The following is a 23,910-nucleotide window of genomic DNA, read 5'->3' as shown; positions in this document are numbered from 1 at the left end:
GGTTTTGAAGGACTTTTGCAGAGTCTGCGTATACCAGACTTTTTATCGTCGGCCATTTTGGCTTCCCTCAGAGGGCCGTTATGACAGTGACACTAAATAAATGTTTAATCCTCTCATATTAATATATACACACAACAATGGATGGATTACTAGTTTTGAAATCAGAAATGATATTTTCTTCAATTATTGTTCGAAACAAAATATTTTTTGCAAAATCTCTACATCATTTTTATTGCACATGTAAATTTTAGCAAGGATCATGCGAGTAACATGACTTGTTTTCGCGGGCCATATAAAATGACATGGTGACCCAGATCTGACCCCCGGGCCTTCAGTTTGACACCATTGTGGCCGATAAATAAAAATGACATCATCATTATGTAAAAAACAAATACACTCTGTTTTTCTGACAATCTTGTTAGCTGGTGGTCTGTGAGATCTTTCTAATGTAAAACTTGTGTCTTGGCTCAAAAAAAAAAAAGGGTCAGGAAGCAGTCAGCTGATTGTTAGACAAACAGGGATTTGGTCGTAAGAAGACAAAGCGTCTTTTTGTGATTGAATCACATGGGAAGAGGATAATTCTGAAGATCCTCTTGTACTTCTTAATGTGTGACATTCTTGCACTGCAATCCATGTTGCATGTTATAATTCCCCGCTACAGAAAAGACAACATGAGACTCGAGCGTTCAAATTCATCTCAACTGACCGGAAGTGACATTTTTTACAACAGCAAAGATCATCTGAGCGGAACCAAAGTGTGAGCCTACCTCAAGTCATGTGACATTTTAGCATCAGCACAGAAGCAAAAAAAAAATAATTAAGCCACTACTTGCAACTTGAACTGATGCAGCCTATAATTTGCTACAATGAACACCAATTATACCCTCAAAGTGCCGAACAAGCTGCTTAATCGTATTCAAAAGCGTTTTTTCTTCTTGCCACCTCCCATGATTGACAACAATCTCTCTGATATGCCTACTCTCCTTTTTACGAGTCTGTGCAGCCCAATTTAGAAAAAATTTCCACGTGAGCGGCACGAGCGGAATATTAAGTATACACGGTAAAACAATCTGACAGCTCGGAGTCTTCGCACCAGCTGAGCGAAAGCGGATGAGTGTTTATGTGTTGGGGGGGGGGTAGTGCTGAAAAGCATAACGCCGATTCAGTCGCTGCCTTGTTTGGCTCCCAAACTGATAAATGACACCTTTACCTACTAGCCTGAATCTTTCAGTTTCTATGCAGAGGTTCTCGTGTCCTCGTGACCTGCTATTTGTTTTTCTCTGAAGAGCGTGGAGACATTTGGACCAGGGTGGCGGATAGCGTGGTGTATTTTTTTTTTCCACCTGACAGCTTCAAAGCCAGGCAGGGGGAAACTCAAGATTGGTTTTAGCCACTTCCTGGATGCAAGAGGGAGGCCCACGGGGGGGAAGGGGACTGTGTGCCAGGGTGAACCTTCTGCTCAACTGATAAGAACGATGTGTGAATGGCTTGGGAGTGTTTGTGTGTGCTTGAGAGAAACATGAAGGAATAGTCAAGAGCGTACGCTCAAGCTGGGGGATTTGCTAATGCCCAAGAAGATCTGTTTACACCGAGCGCCCCCGATGACCCTCCCCCTCTTCGCCCCAGAGGATGCAGTGGGCCCTGCCAAAACACACTCACGCACACACCTCACTCCTCACATAGGCACATTTCTCAGCAGACATAGATATAAGGGCACCACAACTAGCAGGCAAAATTCCAAACCCAAGCATGTATCCTGAGCGGAGCATTAAATAGCCTGCCTGGAGCCGAGTTTTAGGAAAAGAAGCAAAAGCCTGTCTTCGAATTTCGACACTCCGATCCCGACACTGGATTTCCGAGCGAGGTTTGCGGCGAAGGTCATGAGTGTGGGAGTTTAAGAAGACTTTTTGCAAAGGTAGGAAGAGTAGAGGGAGGATGTGCAAAGGAATAAAAAAGGTTCCTGAAGGAATGATAACAAAATAAGGAGTATGGCCTATTTGTGCTGAAATGCTTGATTGGTTTTAATTGAAGTATGATCCAGGGCTCCCTCTACAGTTCGGAGGTGGAAGTGACTAGCAGGGGTTCACAATTTTTTGTTAACCATTTGGCATTGGCTGACTTTTTGCAAACATTTCACTTGTTCTGAGCAAGGATCATTTTGACAATGCAGCAATTTCCCCCCCAAATTTTGCTTTTGGCACAACCCTAAATGTGCTAAAAGTAGCCCTACGGGTTTTCCCCATTCACACTTTGTCTTTGGCCTCTAGATTAGCACCGCTGTGATTTTCACATTTGCACGCCGTCGTCAGGTTCGGAGCCTGTCTGTTACATTTCGCTCGGAGGAGCCCCTTTGACTCACATGGACGGTCACGCCAACTGACTCACCAACCTTGTCTGTCATCGTGATTAATACTGTGTGGAAACCATGGCTGTGCTAATGGACAATAATAAGAGCAGCGAAAAAAAAAAAAAAAAAACCGATTTACAGTAGTTGAGACAAAACAAATTTACAGATTAACTCCATATAGACTCTTAAACTCACTGGCTGTCACTTTGGTGTTGAAGTCCAAGTTGGTTTATAGAAGCATTCAAGTCCATCTCACTTTATCTTCTTGGCTAGAAAATCGGACAAGATGCAAGACGAATGTGGAACAGAATCCCGCCTCTCTTCCTCCTTCCTCTCTCTTTTATCAAACGAGGTCACCCGTACCTACAAGCATTCAATCAACCTGCAGACGACCTTGCTCGTCCTGGATACGGTGTCCTCAGCCATCGCTATGCTAGCAGCACTGGGTTACATAGCTTTGAGCGTACATAGACAAATAACTACGGACAATTTGGAGCAGCTAACCGGCCTACTGTGCAACGCAGGCATGGAGAGAACATGCTAGCACTACACAGGATCAAACCCTGCAACTCAGAAATGTGAGCCGGATATGCTAACCAGTGCACCAACTGATTTAGATAAAATAAAAATACAGCATAATATAGTTGTGAGGCAAGTGTAAAAAAAAAAAAACACACAGCAGCTGCCGCAAAGGTGTAAATTAAAGCACGAGTGCGCCGATATCAGCTATGACAGTCAAGTCAAATTCCTTTCTTATATGCGGCCTGATCCTCCCCTCTCTGGAACGCTACTTTGAAATGTGGACGTAGTTGGAGCCGCACACGGGCTAATTGGTAATGTTTGGGTATCAAGTGGGTCTTTGTGTGCATTTGACATTGAACGAGAAAGTGGGAGAGGCAAACAGATAGGAAAGTTCATGTAATCTGTAAAAGGCCAGATTCCTGGGTGATGTATGGTGCACAGAGTGCATGTGTGTATGATAGAAACGAGCGTAGGAGGCGTTTAAGTAAGCTAGCTACAAGTCCTTATCGCTGCACAGAGCAATGTGGGGAATGAGGATGCTGGGTTGAGCACTGCTGATCAAGGCAAAGAAGAAAGGCTGCTACTAATTTGCTCACTTTCCATTGTGCTTTCTCAAGCGAAAATTCTTTCACACAGCAACACAAACAGATCAACAGATGACAAGCTAATGCTACGAACAACGGTGGTGTGCTGAATGAGTCGTCTGGCCAAGCATCTTTGTATTTTTTTGGGGGGGGGGATTTTTGTGTCCAAGTCTGACCTCCGACAAGGCCGCCTGAAGTCGGAATTCCTACTTGGCTTGATGTCATAACTTTGTGGAAACCCCAGAATTGAAGCATCGCTGTCAAATATGTCACCCCTAAGAACAATAAAACCTGGTTTACACGGGGTGTAGCTCTTAAAGAGACCACAAATGACAGTTATCAGATTTACCACGTGAACTATTCCCAGCCATCGGTGAACGTTTTTTGATATTTCAAAGTATACGCGATCATAATTTTTATTTACTAGTGTCTCTATATTCTGTAGTAAATTTAAAGAGGTACAGCAGATTAAAAAGCAAGTTCCCCTTTAAATATTTATCTTTACTCCTGTCTATGAATTGCAAATTATTCATTTGAGATAGAGGTCAGACGGGCAAACGTCTTTCCAGCCATTCAGTAAGTCACCACATCGTGTGTGTGTGTGTGTGTATACAGTGAGAGAGAAACAGTGTGACTGTCACGGTCTGTTTGTTTCTGTGCATGTTAAGTCCCAGTAGAGTCATCGCTTGACTCCGTAGACTGTAGGTGTATTAATCTAATAAGAGGAACAGAAGAAGAATGTAAGCCTGAAGATAATCAAAATGCATCATCTTCCATCTTGCCATTGCAAGTTTCCCTCTTGACAATAACTTCAGTTCCCTACTCACGTATGTGAGTGGTCTGCAGGGCGCTTGTTATCCTGACATCCCTTGGCAGGGGAGCCAGACAGCAGCAGCAAACTGGCAAGCGTGCATGGAGACAAAAGACACGTGAAGAGAGAATGAAGCGTTTGGAAGCTGCTGCAGTAAAACTAATAAGGAGGAAAGTGGGTGTCCGGAGAGGAGTGGCTAAAAGCCATCTTGTCAGAGGCAGACAGGTGGGCAAAGCAGCCAGACAAGCAGGTCATTACAGGCTGGCGTGGAGCTACGAGCTCAGCATCTCAACACGCTATTTAATAGCGGCTAGGCTGATTAATACCGCCCCCATCTGGGCCGGGACGGGTACTGCAGGAACTTCAATATACCGATTGGCTTCGTTCAATCAAATTGAATATATTTGGCTAGAGTTAACGGCTTCGTCTAACAACAAGGCTGTGGACAGAAAGAAATGGTTATGGACCCCAGAGTTACATCTCTAGGAACCCGGGAGAAAAAAGTAACACCAAAAATGACATCTGTAGAAAATCTGTGCCCTTGCAAACTCGATCCCACATCAAGTACTTGAGCGATCAGTGTTAGCACTTTACTGATGAAATTCTTTCGAGTATTGTCATTGCCCAAACTATTTTTTCATTTCAAGAGGTTTTATTCATATGCTTTGTTTGAGTGACAGGGAGCCTGAGAGCTAAAACAAATACAAAAGCAATTGGATTTCTTGACAACATAAAATTATTAAACTTGAGAAAGCTCAGACAACTGCCAATGTCAAATTAAAACTATCACTCAAAGGTTGGCGCGAGATGTGTTACGAGGTGCGGTTGAAAATATGGTAGCCATAGATTTGTTTTTCCAAGTTGGAACTGATTTTGAAACAAACTCTGCAAACATTCTTGGATCAATAGCAATGTTGTAATGCTGTCAGCTGAATGAGCAGATGGAGGTCACGCTGGCCCGTCTCAGATGTCACTATATAAGTCGCTTTAAGACGAGTCTACTTCACAGTTCATAAATGACTGGTCAAAGTAAGCCAACCAAAGACAAGAACGACAAAAGAATCTTCTCAAAATGTAGTTGAGCAACCCGTCAGGAACTTCACAGCGTTTTTACAAGACCACGTGCTAACAATTTGAACAGCAATCACATTACAGCAAAACTGTTCTGCATTAACACAGCACAAAGTGACACACACACACACGGACACACACAGTTTCATTACCAGCAGCAGTAACACTGTGCTCCGCTTTCACAATACTATGGTGAAAAAAGTCCTGACTCACCCACTTGGCTAAAAGAGCTGCCTTTCTTGTGTTCACCACATGTGGCAAGACCTTATTTCAGAACAATTCTCCCGAGAGGACTAAAATGATTACAGATAGAAGCAACAAAAAAATCAGGCGAAGGGTTTTGCGGCCAAGAGGGACTGTCGAGAGTATGCAAGGTTGATTTATTAGAGTGAGGAAACGTTGTGTATTGTCATGAGGGCTTGCACCATTTCTGGGTCCGGACTGCAACCCTTCAATGACCGACCATGACATTCTGGCTACCTCCCATCTGGGTCGGGTCACAATGGAAAAGGATCCTTCACAAGAATTAAAGGCACACCAGAAAGTTCACTTCCTCCGAGGATGGAGCAATCCATCAAATCCCTAACACTGATTCAATAAGGTCAAGGTCATATTGCGAAACTAAATCCTAAAGTTGCCGTACAACTTGCCGGATTGAGGCTTTCCATCTTTTACCAATCTACACAAGATGACTGGAGAATGCTGGCTTCTCATCTAAATGGTCAAATGTGAACCAGTTTTTCTACTGTTTGAGCCTGGTTGTGGTTAGCTAACTGCCGCCATCTTTGTTTACGTGCCAGCATACTGTACTGGACAGGATCAATGAGGAAGATGATGAGCAGACATACCAAGGGCAAGATGAGAAAGACTTGATTGGTTGTGAGTCACACACATGCACAGATACACACAACACAAAAGTGGTGCATGCTGTTTGTATGAGCAAAGAGGAATTCATCTTTTGCCGCTGCCAACTGATGGTGGCCAAATGTCATCTTGCAGCTGGATAGATGAGAGGATCTACGCTCAATTGGCAAAGCAACCAACATTTTCTTTCTTTAGCATGCATTAATTACCACATCGTGGTAGAAACTTGAAGACTCCCAATCAATTAAAACACGACTTGACAGCTCACACACAGGAACCAGATGACTGAATTAAATTTTGTGGCGCTCAAATGCTGCACTTTGCCTGTACGTACTGACATTATGAGCAAAACACACAGACAAGTGTTATTAAAAACGAAAGTGTGTATTGTTGACAGATGGATATGTCCATTGGGACTGCAGAAAAAACAAGAGAACTATTCGGATTACGGTGTTTACTTAAGGAAGCATCTATTTCTAAAAAGTCAATAAATGCAACACCCTAAATAATATACGACACAATATAATAAAAATGCACACATTTTGATTGACCATTTGTTGAAGGATTTTCATATTGTAAAAACACTGAATTGGCACGATAACAGTTGCCTTATCGGCATTCGGTGCTTGGTGGATAAAACTCCGGGGAGAAATGCAGTCAGCAAGCAAGGGGCCTTGGAAATGAACTCATTCAACTCCCGTTGCTGCTGAAAAATGACATAAAAGTGCAACAATTGCACCACCCAGTGGCCAGAAAGCGTTATTGCTTTAACAAGCCCAATTTGGTGATTAGAAAAACTGGTGAATAAAATCAAGCGAGGTTTAAGCTTCGGAACATTTGATTTATTTTAGTTATGCAAGTGTACAGCAAGTCAGAGTCAATAAATGACAATATACTAGTTGGATTTTACATGCAGCGTAAAACTGATTGTACACGGCACAGGATTGAAAACTCCAATTATTTATCTAATAAAACTCAATGATCAACTGCAATGATTAGTAATGGAAATTAAAAGCACTTAGACTAAAACGTTACTAAAACTGAATAAAAAAAGTCGTATTCATTTGGCAAAAACATGCAAAACGACAAACAATTGTAAAATCGGAATGTAACAATATGAAATAAAAGCTACAATATAATCTCATACTTTTAAAAACAAATTACAAGTAGGTTAATATTTTTCAACTTATATTTTCAATGAGGAAAACAAGCCTCAGAATTATTCAACCTTGATCTTCAAAACTGCCATTAAGGGCTAACAAGTTGGACTATAACAAATCATGACGGTCAGTAGAAAGCGGACCTACGCATCGGCAAACTGTCCAGGCTCAGGAGCGATTCTGGAGCGGAACAACCAGAGTGGGCCTGGGTGGTGGATGGCTGGATTGTAACTGGCTGTGTTTGGCATATCCTCCCATTGTTTCACTGTTAAATCCTGAAAAGCCATCACAAATGCATCTTCTGGACCTACAAAGAAGGAGCATAAGATGGTTGTCAGTTTTCACCCTCATAACAGCCGTGACTAAAATGACAATGACGCCAATATGCATTCCACGCCTGCATCGAGGGAGAATTAAGAGCCTTTGTGTCAACTCAGCAGTTAGAACATACAACTTCAAAACTGGAAGGCTCATCAATAATTCACTTCTACTTTGTCCATGTTAGCATAGTAGTGGAAGATATAAATAGGAGAATAAATAAATAAATAGGACATAAAAAGGAGAGGGAGGCATGCATTAAAAAGACAAAACATTTCTTACCATAAGGTTGAAGGGCAAGTGTCTTTTGCAAGTGAGCTTCACATTCTTTTTCCCAGTCTTCCTCCTTCTCCTCCGGCGGCGGCAATGTTAACTTCTTTCGATCCGCAAGTTTAGTGCCTCTATAAAAGGCCAACTGATTACTGAGATAAGGCTAGCTGATGACATCACAGACACAAAGGGATGCCAAACCAAAATGTTCTGTACAGCCAAACTAGTTAAAACACTGTTCGGAATAATGTTTCACTTGAGAGATATGAATTAAACAGGAAAAATCCACCTGTTTTTGTCCATATCAGGCGGCGGCCATTTTGCCACTTGTTCTCCACTGAAAATGACATCACAGTTATTGATTGTGACCTGAGACCTGGCAACTGTGATGTCAAGTTGGGCGTATAAAAATGCTCATTACTAAATGGTTCAAAATGTTCCAACTAAACCATGACATTTTATATATGTGTTTTTTATGTTGTAGTATTTTCTCAAACAGTGGGTAAATACTGAGAACACAATGCATTTACTTCAAGAGCGGAAACTCCATGATATAAAATGATTTTGCAAGGCTTTGCATCGGGCTGCCTCGGGTTAGTTTAGCTTTAAGTTGTAAAAGTAATGTTGGGTTATGCTAGTTAGTCTAACTGGTGCTGTTTTATGTTTGAAGTCAGTATAGAGTACAGTAAACAGAGGCACAGCAAACATATACAACCATATGTCTGTTACTTTGAGCAACTGATTATCCAACTTGCCTTATTAAAAACAAAATACTCTATTATTAATTCAAATAGAGTGGCCATAATGCCATACATGTGACAACTGACAAAGAAGCTTACCTTAAAATACATTGTGTGCCTTCAATGCAGACCTTCCTCCTTTTTTTACTCCTCCTAGAGCAGAAACATTTGAATATTTTAAAGAAATATAGAAACAGTGATAATTCAGCAGATACTGCAATTTCAATTCAAAACCAGATATTACACCACTGCAAAGATGTACAGGTAAAGTATAATACCAAATGTTGAATCTTATTACCCATTTGAGATTGCATTTTATTTAACTTGTTTGACAGAACATTCAGCCCTACCTCTTGTTTTTCACCTTTGCTGTCACAGGTGGGCCAGGTTTTGTTGCTGCTTGCTCAGAGGTGGCCAACACATGGGGCTCACCGGTGGTCCCGTTTACCACATTGCCTCCTGCAGCTAAAAATGTTTCTTTCCTTTTCGCCCTTGCAGGAGCTCCATTGCTTGCCTTCTCCTTCTCATGGTTCAAGTACCCATTAACCACGTGTTGTGGCTTGGTAACATTTGACTGGTCTGTTTTTGTGCTTAGACTGGTTCTAGTAGGAGCAGATGGGCAACTGAAGGACAAAGTCCGTTCTTTAAATAAAGACGAAATATTTGCTCCATTGGTGCTACAGTTGTTCTTGCGAGATTCTTTCCGCCCATAGCCAAAATCTGTAGAATATCCGGACATCATGAAACCTGCGTGATAGTCGAAAAAAAAAAACATTTTAACAAGTACCACGGTTAACACCAAACTTTATGAACCTAATTTCAAATTTAATAGCGTTTGGTGAACCTTTGTGCACATTTTCTTTAATCTAATAGCTGTCTGGCTAAAGGCTAAGCTAATTGTAGCCGATTGATTGACATACATACATACATTTGCGATTAATCTGAAAAAATACCTCAGCGTGACCCATTAGGGGGTTATATAGTTAATGTCAATGTTATTTTGACGTTACATTAATATATTTCTTATTATATTGTGCCTCACCTGTGCTGTAGGCTGAGAAGTACACCTTTGCTCATAGATCGATTGTTAATCGATCAGTCACCACCTGGAAGGGGAAGTTGGACACTCGCTGGCGCCAAATCTCTCTGAACGCCATGTTTGTAGTTTCAGAGCGTCAGACTACAACCGTGCTTGCTCTTTTCATAGGACAAGTGTATTTTCTTACATTATACAATAATTGGATTTTTCTGAAACTATATGAAAATAAATAGTTTTTTATTTCAGTTGTTCGTTTGAATAACCATTAAAATACACAATGTACAGCTTTGTGTACACCTGTGCAAAGTAGTTAAAACCATTAAATCCAAGAGCTGTAACCTATCAACAACCTTGTTTTAAAATATAACTGTCCAGTGAAATCTTTATCGCGAGTTGTAGTTAAAAGTATTATTATATACATATATACGTAAAACAGAAGAAAAAATAGAAACGATTATAATGTGGTATATTTTAATAGCTCCATCTGCTCCTTTAATTTCAATTCTAGAATGGTACAAACAGCCAAAGTGAAACCAAGACACACAAAAAATATAGGTACCTGTGGATAAGTTAAAAATGCTGACAACACGCATCACTGACCTCAGATTAGGAAGACAGTTTACTAACCATAAATCAAATTTAAACTAATATGGGCTTTTTCTGCGAGCAATGATGTAGACATACAACAAATCCTTCTTTTGCATCGTTATAAAATTTTTAGACTGACAAAAAATCTAAACCTTCGCTAAGGTACCACACAATGCATTGCGCTATGCACCTACTTGAGCCATTGCGTCTTTCCTGATAATATCTGTAGAAAATAGATTCCTGAAAAAAACTAGCCAGTGGCATGTTTACAAATGTTCACTATATAATTCTAACATTTACAAGTTGGGAGAATGGTTAAGACAGAACGTAGCCTTCTTAAAATGGTCCTCCCAAGGCACAGATTGAATGTATAAACCATGCAGAGGGAAAACAGAGCATTTTTTTTGTGCAAGGAAGCAAAACTCAAGTTTCAGTTATTTACATAGTACAGCGTATTGTTGTCCCTTCTTACACATCAACATATTTACACTATAATAAAGTTTCACACAACTATTTGGGTTGTGTAGTCATATTTTCTTTAGTACCACTTTGCATTACCAACACAGAAGTAGCAACATTCATTTTACCTTGTCACATTTTGTTGAGCTTATTATTGCCAACAGCGACGTACCTTTCATGCATTGGGGAGACGCTAGCTAATAGCACTGATCTAAATTCCATTTTAAAGACACTCCTCGGGCGGATGAGCTTTCATCTCCCTAAAGTGACGACAAGTGATTAAAAAGTGCGACACGGCAAATGTCACTGCCATATTTCTGGAAGACGTTCTTAAGAGGAAACCAGTATTACCTTCATTTGACTTCACCAAAAACCCTCATCTGTTGAGGTACATGACCCATTTTACTCAAAAGTCCTCCCTGACCACATTTCACAACCTTCTATGAAGACATGCCAGAATCAAACACAACATCAATCTCTGGTCTAATTTCTCACAGTGCTAATCTACTGGCCGGCACGGATCGAACTGTCCCTTTCCAAATATGAAAACAGACGACGGCTACATGCTGTTCCAGTTTTCATACCAGTGTGCACATAGTCCTGTATACAGTAGCTTTAGTCCAGTCCCAAAACACAGACGCAGTACAAAAAGATAACGCTCAAAAATCTCAGCAGCATAACCGTCAAGTCACTCCCTTTAAATGCCTGTTTTTCAATCCATAAACAGCAGAGGGCGACATTCCGGTTGTTTATGTTCCATAAGAGGAATGTTCTGTACAGTCTCTTCACACACAGAGTGACTGCTAGTTCTTTATCTCCAGGATGGACGGGTTGTGATCAAGTATGGCCAGAATGATTTTGTCCATGTACTGCCGCAGCCGCATGTTGATTTCCTCCTGCTCCTTCAGGGCTTCCATTAACTGGGGAAATATAAGTAGCACAGGGCATACGTTTAAAAAGAACTCCTTGACAAGTCAATGCCGTAATTACTGGTAATTTAAATTCAGGTTTAGGCGTGACGAGTCAGGGGTGAGCTACAAATAGACCGAGTCATGATCTCTATATTGCGTAATAGCTGCACTCAGATGAGGCAAGCAGTCCTGTGCTGACTCATCTAATGCTGCTCTGCACTGCACAATAATAGATTGGCTCGACCCGCCTCAGTTTTTGGGGCAGTCCGTTTTCCAAAATGGTACAAACGCACGACACTGAATGTGGAATGAGTCACTCTACTGTAAAAAAGAACAACAATGAAGACCCTCAAATGTTTGCAAATGCTTTACACTGGTTCCGAACGTTACCTGGTCTCTGGAGGCGTTATCTATCTCAGCAGCCAGAGACTGGGCTTTGGTCTGCGTGGCGAACAAATTCTTGGCTTCGTAAAGGCTCAGGCTGAGAATCTGACCATTCAGCTCGTCGTTCTGCTCCTTCAGTCTCTGGTTCTCCTGGGAAGCGGATAAATAGAGAAAAGTAAGTGGTAAGTATTTGGGTCAGAGCGATGGAGTTGAAGCGTAAAGCAAGGTGATGAGTGTTACCCTGCATTACCTGGCGTGTTATAAAAGCGCCATGCTGACCTTGAGAGGACCATTGATCAGTAAGTGAGCATACTCCCCCCCCCCCCCCATGTATTCTTGACTTAATCATTAGTAAGGGGACTGCAGCTCTGAGCCCGGCCGGGTCAGCTGGGTCAGGTTCACGCTACTCCACTGAGATTAGTGGTTAATGTCAAACGGAGGGGTCAAGAAGCAATTTTACCATCGAACCGAGACGGAGCGGTACCCCCGACAACCTCAGCTGCTGGAATTCAGGGGGAAGAAATTCCTGGGACATAAATCGCTACACACAGACACAAAGTATAGACATTGACTTTACTGCCGAGCATGGGATAGTGACCTATTCCTTCCTATGGAACACTTCAGTGGGAGGTTTTTCTTTTTCCGGATCGCCCTTGTTTGTCTAAAATGTAAATAAGGAGTAATTGAGTCGGCCAAAATACGAAAATAGAAAATGCGTGTGGCAGAGGAAAAGAATTAAAAAAGTCACCAGTGTAACAACTGTACAAAGATAATCATCCTGGAGACATGTAAAAACACAGACAGACGTTCTGTCATTGTTTACCTAACAGCAGGTTTGTACACTCACAACAAATTAGTGTCAAAGAATACCTGCTTGAGTCTCTTGACTTCATACTCCAGTTCCACCTCCCTGGTCCGACTGTTGTACTCAGACAGACTAGAAGTTGAGCTACGCCCTCGTCCAGGCTTCTCCACCTCCAGTTTGAAGAGCTGCAAGTGCTCCAGCTCTCGCCGCAAGTCTTCGATTAGCTGCACAAAAGGCGTGGCTATATGGTAAGTCACGCTCGATGATGTGAGTAGCACTGTAGATGATTGATTTGCACCTCCTGCATGGCTTCTTTCTCTTGCTGGAATTGTTGCCTGCTCTGCCGCAGTTTGTCCATCATCTTCTTGTACAGGTCCATCTCATCCTTCAGCCGCAAACTGGTGTCCTCCAGTTTATCTGTCATCCTTTGCTTCTCCTGAAATGCAATTTCAATCGTTTATGTATTTTTGCAGGTATTGAAAAAAAAATAGAACTGAGCTGATGTGAGAAAAAAAATATTCCCATGTACCTCGTCCAATTTCTCCGTCTGTGTCTTGAGTCTGCACATGCCGACATGCATTTCATTTTTCTCATCCTCCAGCTGCTTCACGCTAAAAGTAGAAAAACACACACAATCGTCAATCCAGGAAAGTATATAAAATAAAATGATTAAAAATAGCTTGTGTAAATTTCTCACCGGCTGTTCAGCAGCTCAATCTGCGTGGTTTTGTCTTTCTCCATCTTGTTGAAGGCCTCTCTGTGTCGTTTCAACTCCCCTTGTAGATTTTGGTTCTCACGAGTCTCCTGGTCTTTTAGCTGCTCCTCCAGCTCATTAACTCTTTGATTTTTGAAACAAAACAAAACAAAAAAAACCCAATATTATTCCTTCATTCTGTCAAAAGCTTTGAGAACTTGCGGGCACATGTTTTTGCGCGTTACCTGTGAACTAAATGAGTGTTATCCTGCTTCAATTTGGACTTGAGATCACCATTCAACAAAATTTCATTTTCCAGTTCTGCAACTTTCTTCTCCAAAGAGTTCACCTGGCAAAAGACAGAGATCTTGATAAATGCAATGAGAAAAAAATAAATAAATAAAAAAAAAAAGACCATACCTTCTCATTGATGTCGACGTCACAAGAGTCGATGCTATCTCGGAAAAGGTCCTCGGTGCTGCCGTTGCTGCTACTCAAGTTGCTGTTGTGGAGCAGCTGCCTGCTCAAACACACAGTAGATCTCTTTAATGTGTTTGCATGGCTGAGACACGAGAAAGTCCAAGGCATGACAAATATCTCTCCGAGGAAAGCAGAATGACAGAGAGCTGCACCCGAGAGCCAATGTCAACAAGAGAAAGTGGTGCAAACAGAATTAAAATAGCACAGGTTGCTTTAGCGTCACAGTTTTATGTCCGGATTGACATTTCAATTGCGTTATTCGTGCCTTTAAAAGAGCAACGGCGGCCACTCATTCTCGGGGAAACAAAAGAGGAAACTAAAAAGAGGAACGGATAACGAGGGTAATAAAAATGGAAAAGGGAACCAAAAGAGACAAAGAGAGGACAGTGCGGGCGTCAAGTGCTATATTGAATACATAGATCAGCTCTGACAGGCCATTTTCACTCTGTCACTATAACTCAATTGGTGCGGTTGGAAGAAGGCATACAAAACATCTCAGACCAACAGACAGTCTGGAGCAACGATTTTACGGCACGTTCTGTTAGCCATGTCAATGCTTTTCTTGGAATGAGCGGTTTACTAATTAACGCACTGTTTAAGTACAAGACTGCACGTGGTGGACGAGAGATAGGAGAGTAGTAAATACTTCAATGTGGTGAAGTTAACCAAACATTTTTCTGCCTTTACTATTTGTTGGGGTAAAGAATCTGTACCATCGGTCCCCTCAAAAAGCCTCCAAAGAAATATGAGTCCCCATAAAGACAGAAAGATGTAAACGGTTTCTTACCTCCCAAATGCTGTGCTGGAGATTTTCCTGCTGGGGCTGCACCAAAACAAAAAAAAAAAAAAAAAAAAAGTGAGAGAGAGTTTTACTGTGAATTGCCATGGAGATGTCTATCAGTTGAACGAGGCAGTAGAAAAACAAAACAGCAGCTGGCTCTTTAAATGGGCTGCGATAAGAGCGACACAAAAGACCAAATGTAATATAACCTTTATTTGTTCATGAGGTGGATATAACCCAGAAAAATGAATGTTTACCTCATTTGAGTCTTTTCAAACTTAAACATCAAACGTTAAAAAATATGCCAGCTTACTTTAAAGCCCAATGATTCCAATTGACCTCCATCATTGTACACATGTTAAACATGACAGAGTGACCTTCTACCTGTTGGCCTTGAGATTCTTGAGACGTGCTTCCAGGTCATTGAGCAGGTTGACTTTTTTGCTGCAATGAGTACAGTAGATGTCCACCATCTCACTCTGGAATTGTTGACGCAGCTTGCGAGGCGTCTGGCCCGCACTGTTGACACACACACACACACACACACACACACGAGTGAATTTCACGATGGAGGCTTGCTGATCTCGCACAGGACTGTCATGTAACCTTTACGCGAAAATGACATGTCAACGCGGACTTATCAATGTTCCTTTATACTTCCGAGTAACGTTACGAGAATAAAGCTCTGCGAAGCCACTTAAGGTTCTAATTGTTTTTATGCCATACCTTGCTTATAATTACTCTTCCTTGACATTAGGGTGTATCTCTGAAAACGGTTCAAAATATGACAGGCGTATTGTCTACGCTGCGGTCTAAAGTCTTCATGCCAAGACGCAATCATAAAATGAAGACCTAATGGATTGCGGGAAAACAAAGGCTGCTACAATGTAAAACCACTTACATTCAATGGAGAGTACTTTTCACTTTTAATTTATAGCTTAAACTCACACTGGTTGTAAACGCTTAATTGTTTGGGTCAAAGTGCGCCGCAAATGTATTTACAGAGCAGTTGGTTTGCTTAGCTGACAATAGAGGGAGGAGTCTATTAAAAGGAGAGGCCTTTCTTTGTCAGTAGTATCACAGATTAGGTCAGGTGAAACTGGAGTTTGAAAACCAAAACAAGGAAAAAGACTTTAAAACACTCGGAAGACTACTTAATGTAGCTCCCGGGCGGATCTTAAACATGGACGTCACGACATCAATAGCACGTCAATGTGAACTAGAATGATAATTGTCCCCCCGAAAAAAAAGATGCAGTTGTCACAGGAGGTCATGATTAAAATCGTGCAGGGAACCTGTTTAAAATAGGCGTTAGCGACATAGTTTCCCTGTACTCAAAAGTTAATGTAGGTACGTGGAAAACTATGTACATGAAAGGAAGTCATTAGTACAGCGACTACATTTTTTTTCTCCCCAATTAGTGAAAGCGTGATCTTCATTCAAGGTAGCCATTTAGCTTACGGGGTAGGCGCAACCTGCTACAAAATGTGGCAGTTTTTAATCAACAGGGCTTAATCCATTTGATTAAATTGCATCACTTTTGTTCACTTTTGTTTTCAATTGTCCAGCCTTGCACGTTTAACCCACTTTTAAGTGCTTTCCACAATATTGCATTCCATAGCCTCTCCCAATGTGTAATCCAAGACTTCTCCTAAATCTGAACCTCATTTAGAATATAAAGCTCTCCAAGCCAGTTCACTTTATAACTTTGGTCTGCTTGGTATGCGTGGAAAAATCTCAGAGTGGCTTTCTCGGCTTTAGTCTTAATCGCATTAAACAAAAGCCTCTGGTGAATATTAATGCCGTCCTGAGGGCGAAAGACACGACAGCTGCTTTTACAGTTATAAAGATAAGGTTGGCAATACTGTCCGCCTCGTTCAGACTCTGAGAAATGCTCCGATACTACACACCGATACCATCTTTATTATTTGCGTATCAAGGCAACATTTTTGATACTACGAGTCTCTAAAATATTGTTTAGCATCCTGTCTACGAGTCTTTCTCACCTTGATGACACGGACGAGCCGAGATCAGAGTACCCGTTGACGCGGGTGTCGTCGTCCGGACAGGGACTGCTGGCAGCGTAGTCAGGCTCCTCTCCTTCGCCGTAGTCCTCAAACTGCTCCTCGTTCGAGGAAGCCGAGGAGCGCGTGGACAGGTCGGAAATCACGGAGTTGCTCGTGCCGCTTGTCCTGATGGCAACACAATGAAAGAATGTCGCTGAAATAAAACATCTTTCTTCACGCAAAAATGAGACGCGGCTTACTTCTCAGCAGAGAAGAAGAGATCGCCCAAGATGTCTTCTTTATTGCCGAGTCGGTCGGGCCCCTCCGAGGTGTCAGAGCCTTGGGTGCTTTCCACTGCACTGTCTCTGTCGGAATCTCGCTCCTTGCCCTCGTCATCTTCTGCATCTCCGGAGAACAGCGGGCTGCTTGGCAAGGCGTCGGGATAAGCCCGCGTACACATGATGACCGGAAAGTGCTGCTCGTCTTCGCTGGACTGAGAGGAACATGATAGGAAAGGGTGAGAACATTTCATAAGATGACTTGAACCATCAAGTTAGAATACAGCCCATTCTTGGCGAATGAGTATTATTGTTTTGGGTGGGCCATTTTAATAAATCACATTGTAGGAAGGATTAGCTGTTCATTTGGTAAATTCTACTGGAATGTGCTCGAGGCCACCATGGGGTCTGGAGACAAGGAAAGGTGAAAAAGTTCACAGGTCATAGGCCACAGGTCCTGCCACGTTCCATTCAAATGTTTCAATCTTGTGTGATACAACAAGTCTTAAGCTGAGCTGAAAGAAAAAACCCACAGAGATTTTTTTTTTTTTGAAAAGGTTAGGGAAGGTGAGCCTTTTTCATTCCTGTTCTGCAATAATCGGTCGCATTTCGCTAGCATTTCCCCTGGCAGGTTTTCTGACAGTTCCTGTTTCACACGAGCGCTGCCAATACTGTTTACAACACAACATGTGACGCAGCGGGTGTGTCGCCATCAAACAAAGTGAACACGGTGTACACTTAGTCCAAATATTACAAGTGTGGTTTGCTTTCGATAAGTATCCAACCAGCCGGTCCAATAGTTTAGTCACGGCCATGAGATGTTAAACAATGTTACTAGTTTTATTTTGATAGCTTTCTACGAACGCCTTAAATTCATGATGCATTATTGTGTAAACTAAGAACTGTCATATCATTTGTGACGTTTGACAAGAAAGTGAAACATGTAGACTGCTACATTAGCCCAATATTTGAGCATTCACAAAGGTTTGAAATTTCTTTTGAAATGTGACATGTCATTACAGTTGGGACATCCCAATTTCAGTGTAATTAAAAAGAAAGTGTTTATGCAAAAGTTGTTGTCGCTTGATACTTGTTCCATCGAAATTTGCCAACACTGGTGCGTTTCCAACTCGACAGTGTCGAATAAAATAAAATAGGCCTGAATGAACTCCCGTACAAATTAAATTGATCGGCTGGATGCAAAAGGCTTTGAATCAGTGTGAGTCAGCACAGCAAAACGGAATAATGAATGAGCTGCCTGAACAATGCAGTGAGATAGAGGATGGACAGATGGATGGGTGGTGGAGAGGGAAACAAAGATGATAACAAGGAGAGAATATGCAGCAGAATTTTAATGTGCACCGGCTTTTTCTACATTTGTAACTCTCTTCCCCTGCATTCGTTCTTTTTTGCCGCCGGGCGACCTAAATGTTGGCGACACCAAAATATTCACAAGTGCATTTAATGCCTCGCCTCTGATGTTCTGGCCGAGCTGTCGCCACTGGGTACTTCTGTCATCTCCAATCCATTCAAAGTGTCCGAGGGGAGGCAACAACATTTTGAAAGTGGACTTGCCCTTCTTTAGGGATTTGCAAACAGACAAACTATCCGTCACGTTTTTCTATTAATTTCTGAAAGAAGTGTTTCTACATTTTTAATGTCCCCACCTCATTTGAATAATTTTTAGAATAGAATAGATCTTTATTGTCATTGAAGATTTCTCAGCAAAATGAAAATATATTAATACCAAAACCACAGTTGATAGTAAACAGAAACGCAATTAAAGTTCATATCCTCATTATAAGCACTTCCCGAAAATAACTGATAGCATCAATGGCGAGTGACACTCAAATCACATTACTGTGATGAATGTGGAATCATTTTATTTAATCATTGCCCGTGTTGTCTTCCGCCATAAAACTCAAAAAAGTCGCCGACCGTGTGTGAGACACAAAATACAGTAAAGGGCAAAGTCCATGCTCCTGCCAAATTCCAGGAGAACATTATGGTTGATTGTTAAACACAGCATGCGAAGTTGGAGATCAACGACTGACCCCCCCCCTCCAAAAAAAATTACTTTGTCTACTACTTTGTACAATTAAATATTTTACTCGTTCCACGCAGAGGAAGTCATGACTCATATTTTCTCATCAGTTTGTTCAAACTGACAGAACTCAATATGGTAAACCTAGTGACTCATAATTCTTAGAATTTAAATGACCTTCTTTTCCTCCTTCAACTGTAAATATTTACTTTCCAATCTGGTGAGTAATATAGCCACGTGGAAATATTTTGACATATGGCGAATGTCAGAAGTAGTCTAGGACAGATGTCACACAAGAGATATTTTCAAATCGGAAAATTTGTGAGAACCCAGTCTGGGTTTGAAAAAGAACGTTTGTGACCTCAGTCCCGGAACCTTTCTGACACACCTCAGCTGCATGCAGGTATACAAAGAGCTTTGTTGTGTCCGCACAGTTGTCAGACACACACAGGCATTTGCTTGTGTCCAACAGACACACACAAGGTAGTGTGTCTTGGATTACCAGGAATGTTGGATACAGCAAAATGGAGGGAGGACACAGATTTTTTTCTGCAGGATTGGCGTAGCAGCGCCTAAACTCACAAAGCAAGATATTTCCGCGTATGTTGGCAGGAAGCCACTGTTTGATGACAACAGGAAAATTTGATGAATGGTAACGTCGATGCCAGCGTCTGGTGTGACATGGCAGATACTTGCGGTACAATGACAATTGCTTTCTACACAACAGGGTGTGTGTCTCGGGTGTCAACACTTGTCATCCCATTCATGCCTTTCCGCTATTCTTGGTCAAACTGCCACCATTGCACCTTTGTTAGGAAGCTGGGAAAGGTGCAGGTTTAATTCGACCCCGAGCAACCTTTTGTGTTCAGCGGATGACGCACCAAACGATTTATTGAAAGGCCCGGCGATTATTAGTGGGATGGCCACTATTTGACACAAACCGAGCGCAACCGAGGGCGAGGGTGCGGAGCGGCCGTTAAACAAGGAAAACCTGATCCTGATCCATAGACCGAAAGTGAGAACTCGTCCTGACAACTTTGTGACTGATCAAAAGGAAGTTCGAAGTCACATTTTGGAATTCAAATTATAAAGATACATTCCAAGCCTTCCTTCAACTTTTGGTAAATGTTTCAACATGCAACTGATTTTCAAACACGACTTTGGTCAATCTGACCAAACCTTCTGGGTTGCTGTCATATACAAAACAAGGACCCACGATTCAAGGACGGTTCGATTTGTCTAACGATTCGTTATGATGCGGCTCAGTTCTCTCGGGTGAGTAAATGACTGCTTTGCTCTTTCTTAACGAAGTGACGTTAAAGTGTGACTCAACAAAGCATACGGGATTGGTGTGCGTGTGTTAAGTCCATTTGTTCCCAGGGTGACGCCGACCTGTTGAACTCTTTATTGTTTACAGACTCACAACATGGACGATTGAAATCAACGCGGACAAGGCACAATGAAATTTCACACTAAACAGACAAGTTTGGTGTTGGCCTGGAAATAGCACAAAGATGGTTTTTTTTGGTGGTGAGGGGCTGTTTTCACATCAACCTTACAACTAACATTTTTTTCTGGCATCACCCAACGGTGAGGAATCCAAAGTTCAGCTCGAGATGATGACGGATTCTAAAAGCGATGACCAAATTAAACATTCAAATACAAAAGAGCAAACAGATGCCACTCAGCTCTACATCCAGGAAAGTTTGAAAGAGATAGCGGCCCAAATAGCTGAGGTTCTATCATCGTATCAATTGTTCAAGGCTGCCGTCTTGATAACCGAAGCATTTGGCGTCCTCGTTGAGAGGTCACAGTGACAAGAAGCGAAGGGGAAACCGATCTTTTTCTTCTTCATTATACATTTTATGGCTGCTGTCCGAAGCGATTTATAATCCGGAAAATACGGTACACATTCTTCTTGGAATAAATGATATGCACAGAACAATACTTGACTTTTTGGAGATATGATGACTGAATGTTTTTGTATTGAAGTCTCATTTGTTTCGTGTGAAGAATATTCTTCTCTCACAGTTTTATTTCGCCAGGTGACATAAAAGGAGATTGTGAGAAAGGAAGGACCGTTTTAACTCCAGATTAGCCCCATTCATCCACTACAGCTCAGTAGAGTGAGGTAATCTAGTTATTCAATTGCGTGTACGGTCGGGTCATTTGTGGCTTGAATATCTTGTTTCGGGGGACTATCAAAATACAATATTGAGGGTAGTAATCTCATTTGACAGGGGAATACACCCAAACAAGATGACTGGAAGAGAAGAACAAAAAGAACTAACAAGAGTATTTTGTATGACGCGGCGTAAATCTCATTATGTAACAGCCAGTCCGGCACCTTGAGTATTCCACACGTCACATGTTGCTATTGACAATCACACGGCAACTAACTTATGTCACTATTCTACTTATGGACTAATTTGTGATTATCACTTGCACAGCCATGTGAGAAGTCCAACATTTACGTGATCTGGTACGGTCTACGGGATTTCATGGGATGTAGTGATAAAAATAAATGAATAAATAATGGACCATTAACCTTTTCCTTTTAGTTGTTTGTTATGTCAGACAGTCTTTAGACCCATAAAGATTACCAGGGATGTCTGATATAACGGGAGTAATAAAATTAAGCATAGAACATCAATTAAAATGATACGGGCAACGTTTGAGTGATGAAATAGTCCGGAAAAGATGTGTTTCGAGCCTGGAGGACAAACACAAATGAAAGTTGAGGTCAGATAATCCTAGTATCAGATATTAAGGATGGGCCGCTAAATGAATGACAAATACGTCCCTCATTTGGCTCATAAATGTGATAATGCAACTCCCACCTCAACCGTTACTGATACACCATGAGTATTTGTTCAGTGAAATGTGTTTGGCATTTGGGGCTACAATCCTACGGCCCAGAAAAATGCTTTTACGTGGTCTGTATGAGGCCCACGGGCCATAGGTTTCCCACCTGTACGCGTTTTCAAGTACGACTTTTGTTTGGTTAGTTTTGATCTGTTACTATCTTGATTTCTTTTTTACTTTCGTCCGGGGAAAAGACAACAAAGTGCAGCGTGATGTTTTGGACACCATTTACAGAGAGAACCGTTAAAATACTAATAATGCGACGAATTCAAGTAAAACGAGAGCAACCCGCTGAGAATTTGACAAACCACTCTAATACAACAATAATAGAAAGAAAGAAGAACCCATTCTTTGGAAGAAAAGAAAATGGCCTCACCTCGCTTCCACCACCATCCACGGCCCCCCTTCTGGTGCCAGACAGACCTTCATCCGCCGAAGTCATCCACTCGCTGCGGGTGTCAAGTGTGGGTACGTCGCTCCTCCGTCTCCGTTCAGCGGCTGTCACAAGAACAGGTGCTTCCGTCGTCTACTCGCCTCAGAACCTTCGCCAAAAGTCCAAAGGCCGCGTCGCTGCAAGTTGAAGTATTCCGGTCGGGGCTAAATTAAACTCCCTCTTCTTTAATCGCACACACAAGGGCCGAGAAAGAAGCTCACGCGGCGGCGGTGGTGTCCCCTGAGTGAGTCGCTTACACGGGTTATTTGGTTCTATACACGGCCCCTCCCTCCTCTCCTCCTCTGTGTGGGAAGTTGAGCGAGAGCAGCGGTCGTGTTTCGTTGCTAGGTAACTGTCTATGTAGGCGGGGCTTATAGGTCCCGCCTACTCGGGCCAGGTTTGCATATAAAACCCCGCCCCCCTTGGCCTGTGTGGCCGGTGAGAGAGAAGCGATTGTTCAAGGGAGCACAGGGAGTCTGCTGTGATGCAGAATTTTGAACAAAAGTTGGATCACAGTGAGAAAGAAGTCAGTGGGGATCCCGAGACAATTTATATTATGCTTCAGGAATTCCATTAGTCGTTTATAAAGAGTTTGCAGGCAAAAACAGTCGGAATGAATCACAATCCGAAATTTTCCTTGATGAATCTTCCGCACATTTTTTGCATGTTATATTTGAATAAGTATGCTACTAATAGTGGCTTTTACATCATGTCTTCAAGACTTTCAAAAATCTCCAGGCCACTTTCGCCATTGTTTACATACACGAATGACTTGCTGGTCTGAAATGGCCACGTTTCAAAAGTTTAGGTCTGTCTGGAAAATGTTGAGTCGTTCAAATCAAAACTTAATTCAATATGACAACTGATTTTGAACAAGTGCTTTCATTTGAGTTTGGCTGCGATACATCTGCTCATGCAGCATCTGAGTTGACCTGATTTCGGCGGCGCCGCATAACAACACAACAGGCAGAAGAATTGGTCTCATTCCTGCAACCAGGTCAGTGATGATAACAATTACAAACCAGCGGTGAGTCGTTGTTCGTTTATGTGCTGTTTAATGGATGTACTATGGATTAATGGCTGACCTGCTCCTTTGCCTTTGCAACGCATTTGCAATTCTAATCGTGTCCGTGTGACACACGCAGTGACTCTGTTGAAGGTGGCTCAAGCTACAATCCAAAGAAGTCAGCTATTCCTACTTGTAGATCAATTAAGACTGAGATCAAGAGAGTGAACCAAGTTCAGCTGAGACAGCACGAAGGGGATTCTCCAGCCACCGCTGCTGCGGCAAGATGAATGACGTAGCAACCCGAGAGGGTGGGGGAGATGGAACCAAAAGGGATGCACTTTAAACAGCAGTGAATTTGTAGGCCACTTATTTGGGCCAACATTCTGGTGCAGACGTACGTGTAGCACAAGCCATTACGACTACGACTTGCGAGGATCTTGATGTTGC

The 23,910-nt window shown here is 42.0% G+C and overlaps 2 protein-coding genes and 1 long non-coding RNA gene across 8 annotated transcripts in view; 1 reads left to right on the top strand and 2 right to left on the bottom strand.

Moving 5' to 3' along the window:
• Positions 1-9,878, bottom strand: part of LOC148399479 (uncharacterized) — a 31,601-nt gene extending 21,723 nt beyond the window's left edge. For 5 of the 6 annotated variants that reach the window (XM_088374411.1, XM_088374409.1, XM_088374412.1 and 2 more), the window contains exons 1-2: positions 9,038-9,129; positions 8,787-8,840 (exon numbers count right to left, since the gene is read on the bottom strand). Coding sequence is in view for 1 of the 6 variants with exons in the window: in XM_088374408.1 (XP_088230534.1) it covers positions 7,503-7,666; positions 7,960-8,078; positions 8,787-8,840; positions 9,038-9,429 (729 nt within the window). In the remaining 5 variants the exon portion in view is untranslated. Of the gene's footprint in view, positions 1-7,019; positions 7,667-7,959; positions 8,079-8,786; positions 8,841-9,037; positions 9,435-9,729 lie in introns of those variants that run through there. The other variant, XM_088374408.1, reaches the window with a different exon arrangement.
• A 302-nt stretch (positions 9,879-10,180) lies between these two features.
• Positions 10,181-22,767, bottom strand: rab11fip4b (RAB11 family interacting protein 4 (class II) b). The gene is made up of 13 exons (XM_088374402.1): positions 22,398-22,767; positions 17,095-17,327; positions 16,835-17,020; positions 15,213-15,347; positions 14,835-14,870; positions 13,988-14,087; positions 13,813-13,916; positions 13,571-13,711; positions 13,403-13,484; positions 13,172-13,309; positions 12,939-13,097; positions 12,075-12,218; positions 10,181-11,693 (listed from the first exon to the last, which is right to left on the bottom strand). Exons 1-13 carry the CDS (start codon positions 22,461-22,463, stop codon positions 11,577-11,579), a joined length of 1,641 nt encoding a protein of 546 aa, XP_088230528.1. The 5' UTR covers positions 22,464-22,767; the 3' UTR covers positions 10,181-11,576.
• Positions 19,603-21,562, top strand: LOC148399478 (uncharacterized). The gene is made up of 3 exons (XR_015858030.1): positions 19,603-20,431; positions 20,574-21,287; positions 21,397-21,562. It is a non-coding gene; the product is annotated as an uncharacterized LOC148399478 (long non-coding RNA).
• Positions 22,768-23,910: the final 1,143 nt, after the last annotated feature.

Source organism: Syngnathus floridae, chromosome 4 (assembly GCF_059516105.1).
Source record: "Syngnathus floridae isolate MCC-2025c chromosome 4, RoL_Sflo_1.0, whole genome shotgun sequence".
Classification (NCBI taxonomy): Eukaryota; Metazoa; Chordata; class Actinopteri; order Syngnathiformes; family Syngnathidae; genus Syngnathus; species Syngnathus floridae.
The sequence above is the reverse complement of the archived record's forward strand: the minus strand, read 5'-3'. Positions and strand labels throughout refer to the sequence as shown.

Bases quoted from the DNA above. Each gene is read 5' to 3' on its own strand.
- rab11fip4b (XM_088374402.1), bottom strand. From the start codon at position 22,463: ATGACTTCGGCGGATGAAGGTCTGTCTGGCACCAGAAGGGGGGCCGTG. The intron at 17,328-22,397 runs GTGAGGCCATTT...TGTTCCTCTCAG, and splicing joins TGGATGGTGGTGGAAGCGAG to TCCAGCGAAGACGAGCAGCA. The intron at 15,348-16,834 runs GTGAGAAAGACT...GTGTGTCAACAG, and splicing joins GGCTCGTCCGTGTCATCAAG to TGCGGGCCAGACGCCTCGCA.